The following is a 10970-nucleotide window of genomic DNA, read 5'->3' as shown; positions in this document are numbered from 1 at the left end:
GTTCACCACAACACACAAATAACATCCAATAACTCTTAATTCCAATACCCAGTGCACGGAACCACAAAATCCGGAAAACAACTAAATATGAAGTTTGGATCTTGATATGTACTGGGTAGTAATTTTTGTATATGTTCTTAGGGAATTCAACCTGCCTCAAATATGCATGTTTATTAGCAAACAATTCCCGTAATTTAGATACTGTGTTGAAGATGTCCAACGCTGAGAAACGCTGATCTCATTTGAACCATTATATTTAAAGGTAACATCTTGGTTTCAACCAACTTAATTAGCCATAGCAAGAATATATTCTCCATAATTCCATGTCTAATTATTTATAGCACTGAAGGATTTGCCGTTTTTAAAAAGTAAAAATCAGCATCATAGATGTCTGAACTTTTGAAAATAATGGAAATTACCAAGAGCGTGACGAGCGACCCAGTCTATTTAAAAGTATACTAACATTATTTTGTTTCACTTGATCTCATCGAGTAGCGGATCCAGGTGGCGGACAGGGGCTATAGGATCCCAAGCCGCCCCCTTTACGTAACAGTATAAAATATTCATTTATTATTCTGCTTCCATGAAACGTTTAAATTTTGATTTTTGTTTGTTGGGCGTCGGTTGGGGTGATGTATCTGATGAAATTGAATGTTACATAAGGGTCCAGATCACCCATTGCCAGTTCACACCCGGTTGTTGCAAATTTTAATGGAATGAAATAATTTCTGATTTTAATTAGATTGCATAGTGGTAATTTCACAACTTCGTGTGAATAAATTTGGTTCGAAAACGCTTAAGTTTGTGACATGACAAAAACCGTCAACTCCATATGATTGATTTACATCTTCATTACTTTATTACTTAAGTTTTCGTTTATAAATACAAGAATTTTTAGTAAACGGGTGATAACATTAGTTTTAAATTAATTGCATTGTTGCTTATTGAGATCAAAAATTACGATATTAAAGATACATTCGGGTAGTTATTTCCAATACTGGATTCCCTGAAAAACACCCATGCGGCGCTTAAAGGCAAAAATGTAAAGGTATCACAAACTGAAATACTGTCGGTATTTTGTCTGTTTAGCAGCACAGGGGGGCGCTTAGTCTAGTGGCTAGCGGTTGTGAAAACAATGAGATATTTAAACTACAACAGAGGACAATCCAAGAATGTATTTAGGCGTAGGTAATTTATGGTAAGTGGACCAGCGTTTAAAGACAAATACAAGCCAAAAATGGATCCTCCATCAATCAAGTCACGTGAAAAGCTGCTTGCTTAACATAGATATTTAAGGGTTGGGGTATAATCTCTTGCGATTAAAATGTTTTGAGGGGGGTTTGATGGATAAATTAGTTAAATGTGTTTTAGTTCAATGGATCCTCCATCAATCAAGTCACGTGAAAAGCTGCTTGCTTAACATAGATATTTAAGGGTTGGGGTATAATCTCTTGCGATTAAAATGTTTTGAGGGGGGTTTGATGGATAAATTAGTTAAATGTGTTTTAGTTCAAATATATAATCATATTATACAGTCTGTACGTGGTAAGGCATCTTTAATAAACACTTATAGTTTTTATGAATTCAATATAACAATTTTAACATAATAATCTAATTAAGAAATGAAATGAAATGAAATGGGGTTTAACGTCCTGCTGTTTTGCTCCGAACTGGGCTAATGAAGACGGGCATACGCCATACAGTGTGCTATGAGGGAAATTTTGCCCGGACAGCGGCACGACGGCCTACTCTTATATCGAATTCCAACTGTCAAGGGATCTTTTACGTGCACGCCAATGTGTACACGGGACCTCGGTTTTTCGTCTCATCCGAATGACTAGACAGCTGTCCTTGTCATGCCCTCCGTCCTGCATCACTGACAAGGGGGAATCACACCGGAAAATCTGGATGAACTTTCTCGGCCAATGCAGGGATCGAACACCCGACCTCCGGGCTAGTGAGCCAGCGCCTTACCCACAATCTAATTAAGAACCCGATAAAGAATATTTTTTGGTACTCCCTAATGGCGAATGACAAGAAATTTTTAAACAATAACGCCACCTTTTACACCAACTCAATTATGTTATGGAACTAGTGTAATGCATAATGTTTGTATTGGAATACATGGGGATTATACTGAGTAGTCACTTCAAGGTAGAATTAAGAGAGAATATATAGGAATGACTGGCTCAATAGACGAAAAACAGTTGACAAAGAGGATGACCAGGATCTCTAGATAAATGGCAGAGACTCACTGGATCAATGACAGAGAAACACTAGATCAATGACAAAGGCTCACTGGGTGAATGACAAAGAGAATGACAAGGGTTTACTGGATGAATGAAAAAGATAATGACATGAGCCCACTGGACGAATTAGAAAGGCAATGGCAGGTTCACACGATGAATGACAAAGGGAATAACAGAGGTTTACCAGGCGAAGTGCAAAAGGAATGATAGATGAATGACAAACACAATGACAAGGGAATGAAGACGTTCACTGGGTGAATGACAAAAATAGTGTCAGGAACCCACTGGAAGAATGACAAAGGATATGACAGGTTCGCCAGACGAATGACAAGCTTATGACAGGTTCACCAGACGAATGACAAATGGACTGATGGCTGATCATTACCCAACTCGCAAGCGAATTATTGAAATTAAATTAAAATGACTAGTTTGTGTCGAGTGGACGTTAACCCCCCCCCCCTCTCTCTCTCTCTCTCTTTCTCTCTCAATGAAAAACATAATGACTCAGGTTAATGCATAATGGCATAACTACTTCATCATTCATCTAGTGAACCGCTACGATTATGTTTATTATTCATGTAAGCCTGCATCATTCTCTTTGTCATTCTGTGAACTATGCCTGGTTTTATTTGGGTGTTAGGGGTATTCATCTGGTGAATCTGTCATTCTCCTTGTCATTCCACTGGTGAACCTGTCATTCGCCTGGCGAACCCTGTCATTCTCTTTGCCATTTTTTGTCATTTTGTCATTCATATGGTGAACCCGTGTCATTCTGTCTTTCGCCGGGTAAACTCTGTCATTCTTCTTGACATTCACTAGGTGAGCTTCTGTCATTCTCTTTTTCATTACTCAGGGGCGGACTAACAGTGATCACGGTCCCTGGGCAAAAAGGGACAGTGGCCCCACAAATCACCCCACTCAACGACCCATTTCATAAAAAGCTCGGAAATATTCCATAGTTTGTTCCGTAGAATTAACCTAGGCTATGTAATCATGCCCGACTTTTATTTTTTACAGGAAAATAACAAATAATATTAGTATTACAAAAACAGTTATTTAGACAAAGTCGGTGTGTCATTTCAGTTTCTATATCGATTGCTACTCAATATAAATTTCATTGAGGGAGGGGTGGAGGGGGGACCTGGAAGTCGCCACTAATAATTCCATATTTATTCATTAAACCCATTCCATGAAATTATTCAGTTGTCCTAAGGGGAGAAGTTATTGTTTAGAAATTTCCTGTCATTCGCCATTCAGATAAAAAAAAAATTGTGAGTTGGGTTCGGTCTAAATAGAATTTGACCTTCATTCATCTCAGAAATTACTTAAACGTGCATGATGCGAGAACTAAATCTGCCTATTACAAGTCTTTCTTTGGGACTGAAATGTTATATAAATTATTAATTAGACATTAATTAACTCACCAAGACCATAATCAACTCTCGATGCCATCGGACATGGCTCCGATTTTTAGTAGTTTTGAATATGTTTTGTGGTTGATGAAATAACCGTAAAAAAATGGATAATCGAGACTTTGTTTATTATCGTAACAACGGTAGTAATGACAATCGAGGCTAGACAAAAACTGTATCGCCGATAGCTTGGCTTAGAGTGAAGTAATTTGACTGAAATTTTCAGCATATTCTCTTTTCATCATCTGGTTTGTTTTTTTGTTTTAACTATTTTAGCGAGAATTGTTAGCTCTTTCTATGATCTTACCTAATGCCTCTTTAAATTATGAATCTTTTTGACAATCCAAAATTCTAAACTCCATTGGCGACACTGATTACAATTTGATACCACCGTCGTCCTATACAGCATCATTAACCATACTGGCCTCATTTTAGAACTTTGCACCACTTCAATTTGAACTATTTCTTAAACATAAACATATGATATTCAAGAGACAATTAGAATTATAAAAAAGTTTCACAAATCTAATATCTGAGCTAACTGGAATCAGCAAATGTTTTTTATTAATAAATATTCGCTTGTTTGAGGACAGTTATTCGTCCTCAGGCATTTTTTAATTGCGCAAAGCATCAATAATGCTGCTAATTAAAAATAACTATTTATGTAGCTAATTTAATTAATTCAGTGAAATAATACAGTTCGATTTTTTTATATTTACTGTGCATTGTGTTTACTTTCGCGAGGTTTCCATGGTGTAAGCTTATATAAAATGTTTCGGAAATAAATCCCCATGCTTCTTTACCAGTCTGTACAAGAAACAAATGCGTAGCTATTCCTATTCCAGTAGTCAATCCGTTATTTTTATGAACACACGTGCAAAAATAAATGAGAGAAACGAAGATCATTCAGACATTTCATTTTATTGAATTGAAATTTATATTCGGTTTTCATCAGTGACATTGTAAGTAACAGACACCCAATGATCCGACGACACAAAATTCCATTCGCATTGTCACTGAACAGAGGATTATAGGAGGCTATCGTCGATTAACCAAGGCATTCAGGCGTTTAGAAATAGAATCAGAATCTGACTGTCACTACTCAGTGTGAGTGTAAACTTACTAACATTATAATGTTCAAGTAGCCGATATTACTATTAAAAATTAGTGTCCACGGGTACGGTAAATGAATGATAAATATTTGTAATTTATATAGATCTTCCCCACAAAGTATTTATGTTGTACTGTATGTGTCATTCACATGACATTTGCACGTTGTTTGTGTCAACCGACAATTTCGAGAGACTATACATGAAATGATTAAATTTTATTATTATCGCGAGATATGAGAATCCAGAGTTAATGTCCTTGATCACATAGTTGAAGCTTGTCAGATGTCAAAGTGAGCATGAGCAAAAAATTCAAAAGTAGACCTAATAAATGCGTCTATATTATCAGAGCATTTTGTATAATTTGTTGGCACTTACTTCCCGCAGTAGCCATGGTCGTAGCTAAATTTATTCAAGGGTCAAGGGATGGTAAAGCTGATTCAATCAATAACTTTTTGTTTTACAAACCTTTTACATTTCAATATACCGTAAAACAGATTGCAATCACTTATTTACTATTTAGTTAGACTCAAATATCCAAACACTAAGATGATTCTACATGCTGAAAGTTTTCAAGAATGGTCAAGTTAATAATTTATAAACATTTCTATCCAGGTCTGTAACATGTAAATAGGCCGGCTGTCTGGGCAAAATTTTGTCATCATAATTAGCCCTGATGGGATGTTACAGTTAAACCCAATTTCAGTTCATCTCTAAAGCCCTGTCTTCATTAGCCCAGTTGGTGTAGAAAAGTAGGACGTTTAACCCCATTTTGTTTCATTTCAGCCAGAAGCAAAGATAGAATTTTATATTAGAAAGAAAGAATAAATTATTTCATTTATTTTTTTCAGGATAATTTGATAGAAAATGACAACTAAAGTATTAGCAACAATATCAAATCGATCCATAAGAAATGGATGGTGGCAGTTCAACAGTTTGATTATGAGCAAACCAAATACACAATGCATTGTAAATCCTTACATGAATAATTTAGCCAGCCACAGATGTTACAACATACCAGCTCATTGTAAATACTCTAATACTTTTGAAAAACTTCAAGAATATATGAGAGGAGAAGATTTAGCAGATAAAACTAAAAGAGATGTTGTTGAGAATGAAAAAGTAGAAGAAAATCCTAGTGATATTTTGGCTAACCTCAACCCAGAGCAAGAAAAGACATTAAAAATTCTGAAGTTAGAGTATCAAATGATGTCAGAAGAAAACCCCCAGAATGTAAGTACCCTACGTGTAAGCTTCTAGGAGGAAAAACTATTTATGCCAAATGACTTCCAAAATATTTTCCTAAATTTGGCAATCAAAATAAAGTTGGTAAAATAATGGCTATATTTTTAGTTCTGAAATTTCATTGACAGAAGGGGATCACGTGGCTAAGTGGGTAAGACGCTGGCTCGCTAGCCTGGAGGTCGGGTGTTCGATCCCTGCATTGGCCGAGAAAGTTCATCCCGATTTTCCGGCGTGATTTCCCCTTGTCAGTGATGCAGGACGGAGGGCCTGACAAGGACAGCTGTCTAGTCGTTCGGATGGGACGAAAAACCAAGGTCCCGTGTACAAATTGGCGTGCACGTAAAAGATCCCTTGGCAGTTGAAATTTGATATAAGAGTATGCCGTAGCTCCGCTGCCCTGGCAAAATTTCCCTCATAGCACACTGTATGGCGTATGCCCGTCTTCATTAGCCCAGTCCGGAGCAGAACAGTCGGACGTTAAACCCCGTTTTATTTCATTTCATTGACAGAATTATAATTGTAGATCATACAGTCTTGTCATTGAGTCGAGTGGCGTGGTTTTGATTCTTTGCTTGTATGTGATGAGGATTAAGATTGCCTGTCCAACCTTGTGGGTTTTCTCCGGGTCATCCGGTTTCCTCCCACTGCTAAAGACCTGTAGCCATAAGGATAGGATGGAAAACCAAGGCCCTGTGTACACATTGGCATAAAAGACCACTTGACAGTTGGAATTTGATGAAAAGTAGGTGGAAACGCTGTTGTGTGACTGTCTTTTTAGTAGCCTGGTCTGTTTTCATTAGCCCAGTCGGAGTGAACAGTATGACGTTAATCCCCCTTTCATTTCATTAGCCCAGTTGATGCAGAAAAGTATGTCAGTTCATTATATAGTAAAGGGTTTGTGTTTGAAATTTTGTCTTTGTTCTGTGGATTTCTTGGTAAAGTTTTAGACAGGTGTTAGTTCACTTGCGCATAGTTTGTTAAGGCACTCGATTGAGGAGAGTTTTTTGGCATGCACCTTAAGCGGTGGGCACGCCTACTATATCCACTGTCATTCAGATGAATGAATCTCCCGAATCAAACGTGTTTGATAAATATTCTCTTAGTGTGTCAGGTTCGCCGAAGTATTCTCCTGGTTTTAGGAATTCATTAGCCACTCACCTGATGTCGGGAAGTCACACGATTGTTTGAAATCATGGTCGCTGCCATGTTTAATCATGTGCAATTCGGCCGAGTATGTACCATATTATACAGGGTATTGGTCATGGTATTATAAGATCTATCCAACTTTTATTCATTGATAGAAACTTTGTGGGTTTTTTTTTTCAAACTGGGAGAGGTTTTTAAGTAGAGCATTTTTTGAGGAGAGCATATTATTTCAGAACGCCAACCAAATACAGAAAATAATCTGTAACTTACATCAATACTCGAAATATTTGAGAATGTATAGTTGAATTGTAGGTGTATTAAATTGGAGCAATTTATGATTAATATGAATCTGTCCACAATTCTTTCCAGCGGCAATAACAAACCCAATCTATAACCCTTGATAGCCGCAAAGGCATTGAGTGTGGTGGAAAGATTCTGGTATACATGTATATCCAAAATATTAAACAATAAACTTTCTTTGTTCTAACAGATTCCAGAAGAAGTGACTGATTCAATGTGGGTTGAATTACTTAAAATAAATTCCATCATTGCTAGATCTAAGCTGTACAGATACTACAAAAGCATAGAAAAATCGAAGCAAAAAAAGAAAGAGGAAAAAGAGATGAAAAAAGAAAATATGGAAGAAATAAGTCATCAAGATGAGAGGGAGCATTCATTTGCTAAAAATACTATTTTTTTACGTGTTTTGGACAAAACTATGAATAAATGTTTTTCGGATAGATTAACTAAATCTATGCAGTTTGGACCTCATCTAGTGTTTGATTTAGGATTCGAAAAGCAAATGAAACCAAGAGAAATAACAAACACTGTAAAACAGCTCAATTTATGCCATGGTGAAAACAAATGGACAAAAGAACCCTTTCATTTTGTTTTTACGGATGCAGATCCCAAGGGTATTTTTCTGAATTCTTTTCATGCTGGAAGTCATGGTTCTGGACTAAGTAATTGTTACACAGTTACGGATAAAAGTTATTTAGATCTTTTTCCCAAAAAAGATTTGGTTTACCTTTCTCCCCATGCCCAAAGAACATTAAAGTATTTTAATCCCAACAGTGTTTATATTGTTGGTGCTTTGGTTGATAAAAGTGTGCAGCAGAAAGTGACATTAGGTAAAGCAAAAGAACAAGGTATTAGCATCGTTAAATTCCCTCTGGATCTACATCTATCGTAAGTATTGATGATCAAAGATTTAAAATAAATTAAACAGATTTCATATAATTTTAAGATGAATATATTTGTTATGGTTGATCGATAACTTTGACAGATTTCGGAAATTGTGTATAAATAGGCAGTCAGATGGGGTTTTTTACTGACTGATGTTGAGAAGGGTAACAGCTCTCGGATAAATTCTTGTGAAGACAAAGAATTATACAAGTCTTTATAGAGCTGTTGCCCAATTGTGCAATCGTATTATCTTTAGATAATATATTAAATGCAATAAACAAAAAGTATGATAGTACTATATGAACCAGGAACCGTGCATAATGTCTTGGCTGCCATCTTGTTGGGATTGTAATGTGCTAATGAAGACAGGCATACACCATATAGTTTGCTATGAAGGAAATTTTGCCTGGACAGCGGCACTACAGCCTACTCTTTTACATACACACAGTTTAGAGTTCTCTTTGTCCCATCCAAACAACTAGATACTGTCCTTGCCAGGCTCTCCGTCCTGCAAAACTGACTAGGAGAAACCATGCTGGAAAATTACAGGGAATTTTCTGGACTGACACTGGGATTGAACCCTGGACCTTTTGGTTAGTGAACCAGTACCTTATCCACTGAGCCATTGCAGCTATCATTAAAATAAGATCACTGACCTTGTTTTTTTTTGTCCCATCCTAACAACTATACATTGTCCCTTGCCAGGCCCTCTGTCCTGCACCAATGATTCCCAGGTTATATGTGACAAGGAGTAGGTTCGCCTGTCCAACCTCGTGGGTTTTCTCCGGTTTCTTCCCACTATTAAAGACCACTACGTGCAAGCGAATTAGTTAAATAACATTGAACCATGTGTTAGTCCCAAAATGACCTAGTTTGTGTCGAGTGGAGTGGACGTTAAACCCCAATTCTCTCTCTCTCTCTCCAACACCAATGACAAGGGGGAACCATGCAGAAAATCCTAATGAACTTTCTATGCCAATACAGGGATCGAACACCTGACCTCCAGAGAAGATGGGTAGGGCTTGGGGTCCAGTTCCTGGTCCATCTGATACTGTGATAAAACTTCCATCAGGAAATTGTTGAAGGACAGGCTATTGTTTTAACTCTTGCATACTTTTCATTTTCAGGTGGGGTATTGGTAATAAATCTCTAACTTTAGATCAGACTTTTAAAATTTTGTTGAGACTAAGAGAAACCAATGACTGGAAAGAATCGCTTCAGTTTGTGCCAAAGAGAAAGTTGGCTGAAGCTGAGCATCCAAGAAATATTAGTGAATATCCCAAAAAGCGTCAGAATAATTATAACAAAAAAAGACAATATTATTAAAGTGTGCACATATATATGTATGACAAAAACAATTAGACAATTCAATGTATATATGACAAAATGAACTTTAAGATGGTGTGACTGTAACAGTGCTTATTATTAGCTTTATAAAAATATTATGATGCAGGTTTCACAAGTTAATACCCCTACATTGTTATCACCAATGTCCCTCCTTCTGGAGGATCAGACCTCAACAATTGCCTGTTGACACTCGTAGAAGCTGCAGTAATAATCTATGGGCGAAGCAGCATACTTGTCCATTACACTTTTTTGGACACAATAAATGCTTGTAATTGTGTATTCGGGGCGTTGGGTGGACGAATGGTTAACGCGTGCCCATTGCATCGTATGGCCTGTCATTGAGTCAAGTGGCGTGGTTTTGATTCCCCACTTGTTGGTGGCAAGGAGTAGGGTCGCATGTCCAACCTCGTGGGTTTCTCAGAGTCCTCCGGTTTCCTCTCATTGCTAAAGACCCCTATGTGCAAGCGAATTAATGACATAAAATTGAACCAAATGTTAGTCCTGAAATTACCTAGTTTGTGAATGTCTTTACTGAGTTCAATTTATGATCATTTTCGGCGATTTGATCCCGTGTTCACATTATTTTTTATACGTCCACATTATGTATTGCCGTCGCCCCTGTTGTGTGTGTGGGTGTGTCACCTACAGGCCACAATTCTTAAGTGATCATCTTGAAACTTTACATACAGTGTACTTAGTCTTATTCCTTATACCCTAAGGATGATCCCGATTGTTTTTGGAAGAGCTAGGCCCATTTCATGTATTTGTTTATTTGTCGTCTACAGGCCGCATTTCTTAACGTATAATCTTAAAATTTCTCATACTTATTCTTTGTACCCTAAGGAACATCCCTATCGTTTGGGGTGCATGCCCAACCTCCAGGGGCAGAGCCACGCCCATTTTATTTTTGTGTGTCTGTGTCGCCTACAGGCCACAATTCTTAATTGATCGTCTTAAAAAATTTTCATATGAATTCCTTATACCCTAAGGATGATCCCTATTGATTTTGGTGCATGCTCGACCCCAGTGGCAGAGCCATGCCCATTTCTTGTATTTAATTGTTTGTCATCTACAGACCGCATTTCTTAATGTATCACCTTGATACTTTGCTTACTTATTCCTTCTATCCCCTAAGGAACATCCCTTTTGTTTGTGGTTCATACCCAACGCCCAGGGGCAAAGCCACCCCCATTATCTTTTTTTGTGTCTGTGGTCACTTACAGCCCGCAATGCTGAAAACTTTTTTTATACTTATTCCTTATACCCTAAGGCTGACC

At 37.3% G+C, this 10970-nt stretch overlaps 1 protein-coding gene across 3 annotated transcripts; it reads left to right on the top strand.

The window, feature by feature from the left end:
- The first annotated feature begins 4533 nt into the window (after nucleotides 1-4533).
- LOC126827229 (tRNA methyltransferase 10 homolog C) lies at nucleotides 4534-9798 on the top strand. 3 transcript variants are annotated; one of them, XM_050556469.2, is made up of 4 exons: nucleotides 4534-4768; nucleotides 5622-6003; nucleotides 7652-8349; nucleotides 9474-9798. In XM_050556469.2, the coding sequence occupies exons 2-4, from the start codon at nucleotides 5638-5640 to the stop codon at nucleotides 9670-9672; spliced, it is 1263 nt and encodes a 420-aa protein (XP_050412426.1). In that variant the 5' UTR covers nucleotides 4534-4768; nucleotides 5622-5637; the 3' UTR covers nucleotides 9673-9798. The 3 variants fall into 3 exon arrangements, with proteins under 3 accessions (XP_050412426.1, XP_050412428.1, XP_050412427.1); XM_050556471.2 differs by having other exon boundaries at nucleotides 4544-4623; XM_050556470.2 differs by lacking the exon at nucleotides 4534-4768 and adding an exon at nucleotides 4787-4838.
- The last annotated feature ends 1172 nt before the right edge of the window (nucleotides 9799-10970 follow it).

The sequence above is a fragment of the Patella vulgata genome, chromosome 7, assembly GCF_932274485.2.
Source record: "Patella vulgata chromosome 7, xgPatVulg1.2, whole genome shotgun sequence".
Classification (NCBI taxonomy): domain Eukaryota; kingdom Metazoa; phylum Mollusca; class Gastropoda; family Patellidae; genus Patella; species Patella vulgata.
The sequence above is the reverse complement of the archived record's forward strand: the minus strand, read 5'-3'. Positions and strand labels throughout refer to the sequence as shown.

Excerpts from the sequence above, each read along its gene's own strand:
- LOC126827229 (XM_050556469.2), top strand. The coding sequence starts at position 5,638 with ATGACAACTAAAGTATTAGCAACAATATCAAATCGATCCATAAGAAAT. Across the intron at positions 6,004-7,651 it reads CAGAAGAAAACCCCCAGAAT|ATTCCAGAAGAAGTGACTGA; the intron begins GTAAGTACCCTA and ends TTGTTCTAACAG. Across the intron at positions 8,350-9,473 it reads CCTCTGGATCTACATCTATC|GTGGGGTATTGGTAATAAAT; the intron begins GTAAGTATTGAT and ends TTTCATTTTCAG.